Source organism: Rousettus aegyptiacus, unplaced genomic scaffold (assembly GCF_014176215.1).
Source record: "Rousettus aegyptiacus isolate mRouAeg1 unplaced genomic scaffold, mRouAeg1.p scaffold_m13_p_1, whole genome shotgun sequence".
Classification (NCBI taxonomy): Eukaryota; Metazoa; Chordata; class Mammalia; order Chiroptera; family Pteropodidae; genus Rousettus; species Rousettus aegyptiacus.
The window spans coordinates 159,556,220-159,570,428 of record NW_023416284.1 but is presented as its reverse complement, the minus strand read 5'-3'; the positions used below and the strand labels follow the sequence as shown (position 1 = coordinate 159,570,428).

General features: G+C 34.5%; 1 protein-coding gene across 9 annotated transcripts in view; it reads right to left on the bottom strand.

Annotated features, from left to right (window-relative positions):
• Positions 1-14,209, bottom strand: part of L3MBTL3 (L3MBTL histone methyl-lysine binding protein 3) — a 99,717-nt gene that overhangs the window by 24,303 nt on the left and 61,205 nt on the right. For all 9 annotated transcript variants that reach the window (XM_016118409.2, XM_016118401.2, XM_016118408.2 and 6 more), the window contains 2 exons: positions 7,465-7,579; positions 6,393-6,495 (listed from right to left, as the gene is read on the bottom strand). In XM_016118409.2, the coding sequence (XP_015973895.1) occupies positions 6,393-6,495; positions 7,465-7,579 (218 nt within the window). The remainder of the gene's footprint in view (positions 1-6,392; positions 6,496-7,464; positions 7,580-14,209) is intronic.

Sequence of the window (14,209 nt, the reverse complement as noted above, 5' to 3'; positions counted from 1 at the left end):
ATAAAATTCTAAAATTTAACTGATTATGTTACATGCATTTATCTATGTATATACATATGATTAAGCATACAGTATGAAATATTTTACCTTTAAAAGATAATTTTAGTATATTCTGATAGAAATTATGGTTTGCACCAGATTTTTAGAAGCAGTCTGATGCAATCTGTAGAAGTAAGTGAAGGTCACCAAAGAACTCCTTCTACAATGTCCAAGGATAGGGCCTGTACGCACCTCCAGGGACAATCTACCCGAGAGAGAAATGCTTAAGATATTGTAGGAGGACTGGTGATAGAGATAGGACAGAGAGACAGATGGATGGATGGGTGGAATGGACCTGCTTCCCAAAGTGATTGTCCAGGCCCAGGGTCATCAGACACTACTTAATTTCCTTTCTAACTGCTGCTGCCCCTAGGGGAAGGAGGTTCCCCCATGTTCCTGTCTTCAGGTCCAGATGTGCACCTGATAACCTAGAAAATGCACATAGCAATCTACAGTTGATCCTGTCCCTATTATGAATAGGGACCAGAGGCCAACTTGGATAATGACTCACTTCCCTTCTATCAATGACTACTGGTTGGTCTTTCAGGTACCATTTGGGGATCATTTCTGTTACCCAAGCATAAGGAAATCTAGGTCACTAATTGTTAATTTAACATTAAGTCAGGGTACTCTGTGCCTGGGCCTCAGCTTTCCAGTCTCCAGAACAACTGGGCAGCCTCTGTATCTCAATACATCATTAACCTCTCCAACTAACTGCCTATCTTGTCCCTCTGTTTTCAGGAAACTTCCTTAAATCTGGAAGTGGTTAGCACCTTAGGCAAATTATATTAGTGACATACATTCTTTTCCTCCATTTAGGTGACCCTCAGCCACTTCCATACCTCGCCCAACCCTCAATTCCACAGAGGCTGCCAACATAACATCTGACTTGCCTTCACATCGCTCCTGAGGATGGAAGGCCCAGATAGCAGCATGTGCTGGGCAGTGTTTGGGTCCTCTGCCTACACTGTAAGTGCCACAAGCCTGCGGAAGGGGAGCAGCTCGCTCCCTGTGGCTCCCCTAGCGGAGGTGGAGCCCTGCCTAACACTAGTCTTGATTTCAGGTAAAATAACAAATGTCTTAGAGTTGCCCTGTAATAAACGTGCCTTAAACCAATTTGTCAACTTCAAAGAACTCCCCTTCCCCGGTGCGGGAGGTGGGGTTGGGACACGGATGAGGAACACAACTAACTCCTCCTGCTGCTCTTGATTCTGTTTGACGAAGGAAATGCAATCAAGCCTTAGATCGCTGTCATCGTTGACTCTACTATATTCTTTCTCCTTCTTCATAGTTCTATTGCAAATTTATTTACTTACATTTTCTGACAGCAGGAACAATATCTGAATATATTTTTTGGTTTTTCTAGACATAGACAGTATGCTATTATTCCTAGAATACTGCAACCATCCATCATGTTTCACTTACTGTTAAACACCTGGCTTGACAATCACTGAATAAACGTCTGCATATTTACCTTGGAATTTTATCAGATTGAAAAAGGAAAGCAAATGAGTCTTGTTTCTAATTGCACCCACCACTCTTACACTGGGAAGACTCATGGGATTCGTAGAGGGGCCAGGTTCCCAGCTGCACATGACAGTGAACAGTTATAGCTTAGAAGATTGGTAAGCTCCACAAGGACCGTGACAGCCCCCTCATATATTTGTTGAATAAGTGAAGGAAAAACGCTTCTCTCTAGATTGCCATCTGTAAATGCAGGCAGCTCAGAGAGAGGTAAGAGCGCAGGCCGGAATGAGACTTAGTTCTTCGATATTCCCCTCAGAGGAATTTCAAACTCTCAACTTGAAGTAGGGGAAATAATTTCAGCCCTCCAAGCAGGGATTTACTGATGGGACAGGATGATCTACCAAGGGAGCCTACTTTCTTTTCTCTTGAAGCCCCAGAAAAAGCAAATGGGTTTTCATATCTCTCATTCTTACACCTACTATAGTATAGAGAGGGAAGTCATCTCACTCCTGAAATGGCAGGTGGTTAAAAAAAAGGAGTATGTGTGTGTGTTGGGGGGGGGGTGCCGCAAATGAAGTGTACTCAAGAGATGGAATATGTACAGAAGGACGGGCGATGCCCTAGATGGAACTCAGGGACCAGGTTCTCAGTGTGCTGTCTGCTGCTTTAGCCGTTACTTAGTAAAGAGCAAGCACAACTTCTGAGACTGTTTTCTCATCTGTAAAATGAGGATAACAAAATAATGACCACGGATGGAACGCGTGACCCAGGCTAAGTAAGTGCTTTACTTGCGTTGCCTCATTTAATTCTCACAACCAGGTAAGTTGTTCTGATTTGAATGATTTTATAGACGAAGAAGTGGAGGCTTTAAAAAGGGAATGTGCTCAGGGTCACTTAATCAGTTATTGGCAGTTACACTGTGAACTCTGGCCATCTCCTAACTATTATACTGTATCAGGTCATCGTACCTTGCAATAATGAAGAATTTCCTTATTCTTAACCCATGATAATGAATCTATCTTTTAGTACTGTTTTCTAGAAAGGTGTTGCTGTCATACAGTTAACATACAAGCAGCTAATACTTAACTGCTGTGTCAATTTATTAATTTTTTTTTAAATATAAAGTTCTTATGCAGTTTTAAAAGTTAATAACTTTATAAAACCACCAGTGCTTATTAGAGTACACCCTGTTCTATTAGCAAATAGTTTCCTATCAGCTATATATACAAATACTTGCCCCTCTGGGCCCTCTAAGGAGGCAGTTTTTCCTAATAAAGACTGATCCAGCTTATTAGGAAAGGTGGAAGGATTATCTTATTCACTGCTCCATACTACCTTTAAAACCCTTTTAATTATAAAATCATTTATTTAAATAAGGCAACATTTCAGTTTTCTAAGTGCTCACATAATCATTTTCATACTGTTGTTACAAAAAACCTATTAAACATAAGAGGCAGACTCCCTCAGGCCTGTGCTTTGCTCGAGAGCCTAGCAGTTAAGAGTAGAGACTTCAGTGCCATGTAAGCCTGGGCTGAGTCCTGGTTCTGCCACTGTCTGACCTGGGCCACTTACTTAACCATTCTAAGTCTGCTTCCTCAGCTGCAGAATAGGAATTTGAACAGTGCCTGCTTCACAGAGTTGTTGTATAGATTAAATAACACATATAAGTCCTAAAATAGTACCCAGAACCCAGGAAGTCATCAATAAATCTTATCTATTATTATTATTATTATTATTATTATTATTATTTTAAAATAAGATGACTAACAACCTCTCCTGTGTAAAGGACCATCAGCAAAAATAAATGACAACATTTAAAACTCCATAATACACTTTGTTTACAAAGGCTCTCCACTGAGTGCTTCTATTCATGCCTCTATGAAAATCTGTTTATACCAGACTGGTTACAGCTCTTCAGAAATAGGGGCCCTCTCCTCTGTACAGCCCATCACCTAACCCAGTACCAGGCACAAGGCAGGAACTCAGTAAGTGTTGGATGGATGGATGAATGGATGAATGGATGAATGGATGGATGGATGGATGGATGGATTGGATGGACTGGATGGACTAGATTTCAACATTTAAAAACATCATATTCTCAAACTTCATTGTTGAGATACATATTCTAACACTTAGATCAAATTCCACTATTAAAATTTTCAGAGACACTAACAATAAATGCTAGTCAAAACAGGCTTTTGCTTATGTGTTCATAAAACTGATTATTCTTGCTAAAAGAAAAACTTTCCTTGTTATCTAAGCAAAGAATGCATGTTTTGATTTATGTACTCTCTCAGCAAATTAATCCAAAGAGAATTTTCTCATTACATTTTCCTACACACAGCATTCTGAGCAAGGACAAAAATGTGTCAGTGAAATGAACCTTTCAAAGAATATCCATGATGCAGCAGCTCTTCCACTAGTCTACTAATGAAATCGAAAACAGGCTGTGCCTGTTAAGGATTAATATCCTGCCAGGTAAAGGGCTCTGAGTGCTGTAAATCAGAGATCAGAGTCAGAATGACTAAGAAAACTCAGTTGAAGGGGCTGAAAAAAAGGAAGATAGGACTAGGGCTGGAGCTGACATTGCCCACTACCTGTCTGAATTGCATCCTCCTCTTTGAAGCTCCAGTTAGACTTATACACAGATCTGCTAGTTATGCCTTATGTGTGACAAGGAAATTAACACAATTTCTTTATCAGTGCATGTTTTTTATGCCATAAGATCTTTTTACTCTCTCATTCCAAAAAATGAGTAATTCTCTACTATGGTTTCAATTATACTAAAAGATTTCTTTACCACATTTTTCCATAAAATCTTCCATGACTGTCCTCATTATGGTTCCCTTCTTTTAGCAAATACAATACTGCATCTCTGAAGAAACGTTCTGAAGACAAATCATTGAAACTCTGTAAAGTGGGTGTGACGCAGCTGAGGAACCCTCAGGAGTCCACAGCATACTTAAGGAAAGGCGGTCCTAAGGAGTGGCCGGGGACATCAGGAAGGGGACAAGACTGTAACTGCAGACCTTGTCGCGACAAGCAAACCTCTCTTCTCAGATCGAACGCACTCCTAAAGAGATTACGGACAGTGCTATAAGGTGGGTTTTCTTCTCAGAAGACCAAAAACACATATATATATACACACACATATATATATATTTATGTATATATGTGTGTGTATATATATATATTTTTAATCTTCAATTGCATCCTAAAAACAAAATGTCAGTATTGACCTATTTAAAAATTTTTCTTTCTTCATTGGTGTACATGTGTCAAAGTTTCAATACTAGTTACCAATCTATATCTATATTTTAATTAAATTATGTGTAGCTTGTACACTTCTATTAGTCCATGAGATCTCTGAAGGTTGGGTCTGTGACTAATTCACTGAGTGGTGCCTTGAGAGGCAGTGAGAAGGGTGTGTGGTTAAGACCACACACCCTTGAGTCAGACTGGCTGCCATTCTCAGTTTCCCCCTCAGCCGGCTGTCAATCAGGCAAGTTAGTACACCTCCACCTCTACAGTGCCATGGTGGCCTCGTCAAAATTTTTGAGAAAACAATAGTTCTATATTATAGTAGCATTTGAAGGTTATCCAATAAATGTAAAAAAATTAGTGTAATACCTGACAGAGTAAATAAATGGTCAATAAATGTTAGTTATGGAAAAAAACTGCGGCTCAAAAGTTTGCTGAACAAAAAAAATAATTTATAAATATATAATGGAAATTCAGCATGTTAATGAGATATTTCTGGCATTTAGACTTATTTAATGTCTGAAAATAACCTAGTTGCCTTTACTTGGCAATGCTAAATAACTTCTAAGATGCAGTATTTTTGACTCAGTTTAAATTAATCATATAACTTTTGGACTGCAATCATACAAACGGCGAAAAGGATTTTTAAATGGATAGCTGCAAATGGAACCATTTTTTCTATGTTCGAATTTTTTACTCTGGAACATTCTGAACCTCATAAAAAATAACTCAGGAGAAGTGTTGCAAAAAGAAGATAAGCAGCATTGTAGAAGATTATAGAAATGAAAGAAGAAACTATATAAAGGTGAAAATAATCACGCCAATTTTACAATTCTTATTAACTCTCAGAGAAACAGGTAATGCAGTCTTTAGGATTTTTAAAGACACAGATTCAGCACCTGCACAATCTAGATAAACAAGGAATCATTTTTCTTACTGAGAAATCTAATTAAGATGCAGTTAGAACATTTACATTGACAAGTTATTGTAATACATACCTAAATAGATGATGCTTTTGTTCTTTAAAAAGCCCACTTAAATCATAGTGATTTCTCAGTATTTCAGTAAAAATTTTAAATATCTAAGATACCCAAATCACTTGGACAACATATCAAATTTCCAAATTCAGTTTATTTTTTAAGTTCCTTAGGGGTAAGAGAAATATATTGAAAAACACATTCTGACTGATGCATTCTCATGTTTGACTATACTTGTGGTTTTTGTGATCTTTGCTAATCTACAATAATCTCACTTCTCATTATTCAAATTGAGTCACTTAATCACATAGTATTCTACCAAACAAATATTTCTAACAGGGCCTGCCCAAACTGACTGTTTCAGAAACTAAGTGTCTGTACAACTAGTCATGTTGCCAAGAAAAGCCAAATAGCTAGAGTAAATCTATTTTAAATTATGAATGTGTTTTCTCCTAGGAAGATTTAACTACAGATATACCCTCCATTTTTACAGGATCACCATGGTAACCACAATTCCTCTGGATCTGAATTTAAAATTAGTTCATATATATTTAGTATAACTGAAAACCATTACCTTGCACATAGTAGGGACAGGCACCCTCTATCTGACCATGTAAGGAATTTCCTCATAAGTGAGGTACCACATACCTGTGAGGGCCCAGGTGTCTCCCTCTCTTAAAATGGCCAATCCCTTTACATCCCGGGGTTGAGCATCCACCGTGTTCTGAAGCTTCCATTAGTTCTAAAGGGCCTATGACAAAGCAAAAAATTAAAATAAAACAAGGGGCATATAGTTAACCAGAAGGTCGTAAGCATCAAATGTTTGGGATCAGAATAGGGAAGAAAAAAATCCCTAAAAATCCAATTTTGAATCAACACATAAAAACAAAAAAGGAAGCAGATCCTATAAAATTAATAAATATCTTAAAAGTTTCTGCTTCTAAAGATTTTCTTCTATGACTTTGTTCATACTACTTATCTTACTTCAATAGTAAAATAGTAAACTTTGATCTAACATTTTCAAAATGCCACAAATTCTAGCAATACCTAAATCTGGATTAATGAGATTTTAAATAATTTTTCAAGTAAATAAAATAATTTAGATATAAATACTCATACACTTTGAAAACTTCAAACACACTGAAATACAAAAGAACAATTACAGATCTCATTCAAGTCACCCATCCCCACATTTCATACCCTCCCTCGTCCTGAGTACTTAGTCAAGTTCTCAGTGTAGCTTTTTTTTAAAAAAAACTGGATTTAACGGAAACGTTTATTGAGGTCATTGTAGATTTGCATGGAGTCCTAAGTAATAATACAGAGGAAGATCTCTTGCATACCTTGCCCAGTTTTTCCCAATGGTATCATTTTGCAAATTATAGTATAAAATCACTATCAGCATATTGATGATGGATTAAATTTCAATAGTTTCACAAATTATATTCCAAAAATTCAGCAGTAATTATAAAAGGTGATGATTACTTCTAAATAAAAGTAAAACAATGTCTATATATACCTGACTCTTTCAGACATTAAATTTTTTAAAAACATTTTTGTGACTACCAGGTAATTAAAAATGTAGTAAGAGGGAAAAGAATTACATAGAGAAGAAATGTACAGTAGAGAGAGAAATAGAAAAAGAAGGGTAGCAGGAAAAACATACTAAGTATACTATATATGAAAATGGAAACATTTTTGTTATCCTTGTGTTTCTTACTCAAAGGAGGCTGCAGAGGATGTCCAGTTTTTGAACACCAGCCTACAGGGTGAATATCGGGAGAATCTGCATCTATCCAGTAATCATAGCAACTGTTCCAGCCATCAAAATGAACCTGGATAACAAAAAGAAATTAACAGGACAAGTCAGGTCCAAAAACTCCTATAGTAAAAGTTCTGTCTACTCTAACCATTTTCATTCTCTTCTAATTTACATAGTACATTTAATACCAAATACAGTGTTTCAATTATTTAAATTATATCATTCGCACTCTGAGAAAAGATGCATTTTTGACCTATCTTCAAATTACCTACCATCAATAAATGTCTTGCCAAAGGCAATTTTGGGGCAATACTGCTACATATATATCATGCATTTCTCAATACTATAGGCAACCTGAGTATATAACATCTGCATAGGAGCAACACCAAACACCCAATAAATATCGCTGAAGTAACATATAAGTCAGGAAAGGAAGGGAGGATGGCAGGGGAGAATGGAGGGGTAAGAGGACCTTTTGTGTCAATTTCAAGTCTCCCAGAATTATGCTAAAAAAAAATTCAATGCCTTATTAAATATACCCAGTTTACAATATTATCCCTCCATCAAATGCATTTTTAATTTTTTCTTATAAACAATTGAAATATCTTTCAAAGAGGTTTTACACAGTGGTCAGTGCTACTATCTTCACTGGCCACCACATAAAAGGACAGTTGGTATTTTGGGCATGGTCAGCTACCTATATTTTAAGTATTACATATTTTTTATCTTTTGGGATGAAAGTATATATTAAAAGGCTATATATATGTATGTTTATATGTGTCTACATATATATATATATATTTTTTTAAATCAAGTTTGCCATCTAGATCTCCTTTATAAAATCTGTGACTCTCTTACTCCTTACAAGACAGTAGATGCCAGATGAACAAAAAATTTAAACATAAAAACTGAACCATAAAAGTTCTAGAAAAATGAATGAGTGACTGTATTTGTAATCTTAAAGTGGGAGAGCCTTTATAAGCAAGACACCAAACTCAAAAGCTACAAAAGAAGACTGATCTGACTACATCAAAATTTAAAACTTCACAGCGGCAAATATTGCAACCAAGATGGAAGATCCACTAGAAACCCGAAAACACATTTGTTACACACATGATAATGCACTCTGTTGCTTAATTTATAAAAACATTATATATCAATATAAAAAATGAACGCACGATAGAAAAATGGAAAATAAATATAAATATAAATGGTTAGTAAACTTATATAAAAAGACGATTTCACTTATAACTAAAAAGCTAAAATTAAAACCGCAAGATGCAGCTCTTTTCTTTTCAACCTGCCAAAAATACTGCATTTTTGTGATTCCTGGAGCTGTTGATATGAGAATAAATAGGTTTCTCATAGAGAAGTCGTGAGAGTACTAATTGGTAAGATATTTCTGGAGAGTTGTTTTGTAGTAATAATCAACACTTAGAAAATGCATCATCTTTGACCTGATAATCTCAATAACTCAATTCACTGTTTTAGTAGAAAACAACCAGTGTCCACCATTAGAAGACTGGTTAAATAAATTAAGGTATATTTAACGATGGACTAGTACACAGTTGTTTAAGTACATAACCATATTCAGACTTCGAGACAATCCTGCCAGTTTTCATACTGTTTGGTGTTGCTCCTATGCAGGCTCAAAATAACCATCTTTGCAAAGAATCCATTTTCTCAAGCTTAGAAATCAATTAATTCTGGAATTAAAAGCCATAGACTTCTCTACCTGAAAGAAACCATGGACATTATCTTAAAGAGGAGAAGGAATCACACAGCTAATTAAGAGGAATAACTAGGCCTAAAATTCAAGAATCCAAAATAAAATTGTTCATCATTCATACGCACTGAATATTATAGCAGCACTTAAGTTAACTTGAAATAACCCTTTCCTTTCCTCTGATCAAAAACAATGTTTAAAGAACATTAAGAATGAAATTCATTATAATTTTCTGAAAATATCAATTTATGCTATCAATGCTACCCATAAATTAGTCATAATCAGTCATAAATTAGTCACATAATTCTCAGCTAATCATCAAGTGATTATTTTACTAGAAATATGGAACTCCAATGTTTTCCAATCTTGCTATTCTTGAATTCCATTTCTTCCACGCTGGAATTAATATTAAAATAACTCATGTTTCATTTGTTATAGATAAATAACTATTATTTTACAAAATTTAGCAATATTCCTGTAGCAAACAAACTCAATTCTTACAAGTACATGGTTTTCTACCCTGGATACACACCAAAATTACTGGTGAATCTGAACTTACTCATGAATATTGAAAAGAGAAAAACCCCAGATGAAATAATTTTATTAAGGTTTATACAGTTTCATTTATCTTTTGTAACTTTTACTACTTCAGTCCTTAGCATACTAAGAGGTTTTTAACAAATTAACAAAAAAAATCAGACACTCTAGTAATGGTGGGTAATAATTTCACTTCTGCTGGAGACTATTTTGAAATAGAACAAAGAACAAAAGAGGAAGAACCATAAATATACAACATGAAATATTTTTTAAAATTCTACAAATATAAAAAAGATATACAAAATATTTACAATAGAAATGATCCACTATAAATACAATTATATATAAAGCAACTCAGCAATGATGCTTTATTTAATAAAAATCCTAAAAATATATATATACTATGATAAATCAAAGTATATAGTATGAAGGATTTAATTCACACATATTTAAAATTTTAATTTAGGAAAGTGGATATATTCTTTACCCAGAAGAATAATTTTGACCCTTTATAAAAACTTAATACATATAATAGACAATTTAAAGATTAAGATATAATATTTTTAGAAAGCACACCATTTCTTTTAAAGAAAATGATATGGTTGGATTTTTTTGTTCAAATGAAAGGCAACTCAATAAAACACATTTTGGACCCAGGTGCTTATCTCTGCTCTCTTCTAATATTAAGGTTAAACTTTAAAAGGTATAAACGCATAAGGACAAAAAGAAAAGGAAAGCAGCTAATAGGTAAGAAATGACCATGCTGGCAAAGACAGGGGAAGGAGTGCTGACCTAACTGGGAGAATGCGTGAGCTGCAACTCTGATGCCTACAGAGGAAGTACACGACTAAAAGCAAAGTAGTTCACCCTGCAAAACCTAAACAGGACTCAATCTGGAGGCAGCAGGTAGGTGAGGAGGAGGGTATGAAAACTGGAAGGACTGGCTCGAAGTCTGACTATGGAGTGGTTAGACCCCTAGATCCACTTCCCCACTCTCCCACCAAGGCAAATGTCCCTTCGACAATCCTGAGAGAGAAGCGGTTTGCTTTCTAGAGAAATAATATCATGGAGTCTCTGAACTTCAGGACAAAAATGAAGTGTTGATGTGCTTAATGGAAAGTACTGTGACTAAACGAGTCAGCAATGCTCCAATACTGGTCCTTCTCCTTGTCTCACCTAATGACTGCCAAGTTCACCCTTCCCAAGGGAGGGAGATGGCAGAAACTGAAAGGCTCCAGATGGTGACAAATAGGGATCTCCATGGGAAAAGCTGGCTCTTTGGTTTCTTACCCTACGGTGAAGCCCAATAGTCAGTAAGTTCCACCCATGAAAACAGCTAATTTTGAGTGCCTTTTTCTTAATGTGAACAATTAAGGACATGAATTTCAGGAGAGTCTCCAATATAAAAGCAGAGGCCAAAATAACTAAAAAAGAAATTTAGAAGAAATAAGCAGGGAACAGAAGATAAACTAGTACTAGTATTCTCAGATAAGAAACAATATTGCTTCAGGAAATAAGAAGATGCCATTTAAAAGGCGGTAGGGGAAAAGATGAGAAAATATTTTTAAAACATTTGAAATAAAAAAAAATCAGAGGTAATTAAAATTTAATATAAATTTTGAAAAATTAGAGAATAAATATCTCTAAGCAAGTAGAATACAAAATCAGAGTAGCACAAGAAAAAAATATAAGAAAATCAGCAGTAAATCCACGAGGTTTAATAGCAGAGTAGCAGGAATTCCAGAAAGAGAAGAGACGAGAGGAGGAAATCATTAAGGCAATGAATGATACAAGAACATTTCCAAAAACTGAAGGACACGAAACCCCATTGTGAAAAGGCATGAATAATCAAATGAAAAAAGACCCTTACACCAAGACAGGTTATCCCAAACGTCAGAATAGCAGAGACAGATGGTCCTGTGAGCTTCCACAGAGAAAAGGTACATTATACAGAGCAATGGAATAGGAATGGACTTGGATATCTATAAAAAACACCAACAGCATCTAATAAAATAAGTGGAAGTTAGAAAAATTTTAACTCTGATCACTCATGGTGTGAAATATTATATATCATGTAACTTTGAAAAGTTGGTTTTATTTACAAAAAGAGTTGCTTTATGCCTAAGAAATATGAACTATTAAGCCATACTAATAATTAGTCTCTATTTTCCTCTTCTTTCATGACAAAGACAATGAGTATTTTTACTATATTATCTCCCATATTACTAGAAAAACACCTATTGCTGAAAGCTTTTTATATTCTCAGAAGTCTCTGCTGAATCCTCAAACTGAGTCATTGTCACCTGTTCATTAACCTTTAGAAAGGTTGCATCAAACCATAGATACTTGTTCAGTGGTTTGCTTTTAGCTAGGAAATTCACTACATTTAAGAAAAGATGATTGTCAACTACATACCTGATAGCCAGCTCTTTTTTGGATTTTGAAGACTGACCAGGATGTTGTTTAGAAAGAGAATTCAAGCCGGAAGTAGAAAAGAGCTGGATTCTAGTCTATGCTTTAGAGTATTTAGGGTATTTGAACTTCCTGGGCCAAAATTTTCTCATATGTGAAATTGGAGTTACTCAATTTTTTTAAATGATAAAAGTAACGTGTTCCTGAAACCAGATAATTTAAAACCCCTAATCATTTATAATCCTAGCATCCCAACACAGGACTGTAATTATTTTGATGTTTATTTCCATAACTGCTTATGCATATATTCTTTAAAAAAAAAAAAATGCCAGATACCATACATAAAAACCTGAATTCTTCACTTGCCAATATTAAATATTCTTCTAAAACACTGAACATCACATAGATATAGGGTAATTTATTTTACCAATATCCTACTCTGGCTGTTCCCAATGTTCAATACTATAAAAAGCACTGCTATTTTCTCCTTGCAATTTTTATCTTTGTGTATGTTTTGGTTATTCCCGTAACATAAATTCCTAGGACTAAAATTCTTTTTTTTTTTTAACAATAAAGTATGTATTATTGCATTATGTGTTCATTGCCCATAGTTAGATTTAAAATTCCTGAATTAAAGGGTAAACAATATTCTAAGACTTTTGATGCCTATCGCCAAAATGCTCTTCAGAAAGGCTGAAACATTTTATATTTCTACTGGCTACGTATGAGAATAAACTTTCATGCACCCAAACCAAAACACGTATTTTTTCCAATTCTGCCTAATTTAATTTATAAAAATAAGTTTTGCTTAATTCTACATTTCTTTGATAACTGGTCTAGATTAAAAAAAATACTACTCTTAAAATACTCTGATTGCTTTGACTTATATTATTACTGAGTACAATTAACCAGAAAATATACTTGCAAAAGATTAACGCAGGCCCTCTATTATTTATAACATTTTCTAAAATATTAAATGATGATATAATGTTAAAAATAGTGAATCAAATGCTAAAATTTCTATTTGAAAGAAATACTACCTTTGCACAGGTTTTCCATGTCATTTTATAATTTATTTTCTTATACATTATCTCACTAGAAATAGCTAAGCATGTGATTTATTTTTATCTTTTAAAAAAAGCTTACAATTAAACTCCTACAATTTAAGACTGTGACTTAGTTCTGCCACTGTCCACAATTAACAAGGAATTCATTTAGTCTTTCTGAGCTTCAGTCTCATCAATAAAATGATGATGATAACATAAATCTCCCACATGGTTATTACCGTAAGTGTTATCCTGTAAAAAACCATGTAAATCTGACATCTGGCTGTTATTGTAATTATTATTATTCCTAACAAATTCTAAATAATCTTATGAAGTATGCAGAACACATATTGTTCTGGTTTGAGAGTGAAGTTAATGCAGAAGCCAGAGAGAGAGAGAGAACTTCTGGCTACTTGGCTGGAACTGCTGCTACGTTTTACTTCACCCACTTGGACATCATAAACCAAACCGATCTTCCTGTTTCTTACTTTATGAGAGGAACTTCGCTTTTATCAACCCAACTCTAATTAAGAACTGATTTTATTCATAAAATTATTTCTATTTACTTGCCCTATATTAAAAAGCAGGATAGTCTTCTGAAAAGTTTACATCTAATACAACCCATAAAAAAAAAAGACCTATGTTTTTTAAAAAAAGAGCATACCATTGGAGAATGAGTTATTCTATTCAAAGGAAATTTCTCTATTATCTATGTCAGATGTTTTCTCTTAATTATGACTTTTAATATTTTGAGTATACATTTGGAGAAAGAAGATATGGCATATTAAAAGTCAAGTCATAATTAAAGAGAAAACTTCTTGCACAGATTAGAAGGAAAAATGGATAAATACTTATGAAAATGCACAGGAATTTAATTTGTATATTCCTTCATTTTTACTAATTTAATTACAGGACTTCACAAATTAAATACCTTTAAAAGTTTCCAACCAAGATGGCTTGTAAAAGAAGGCAAAAAAAAAAA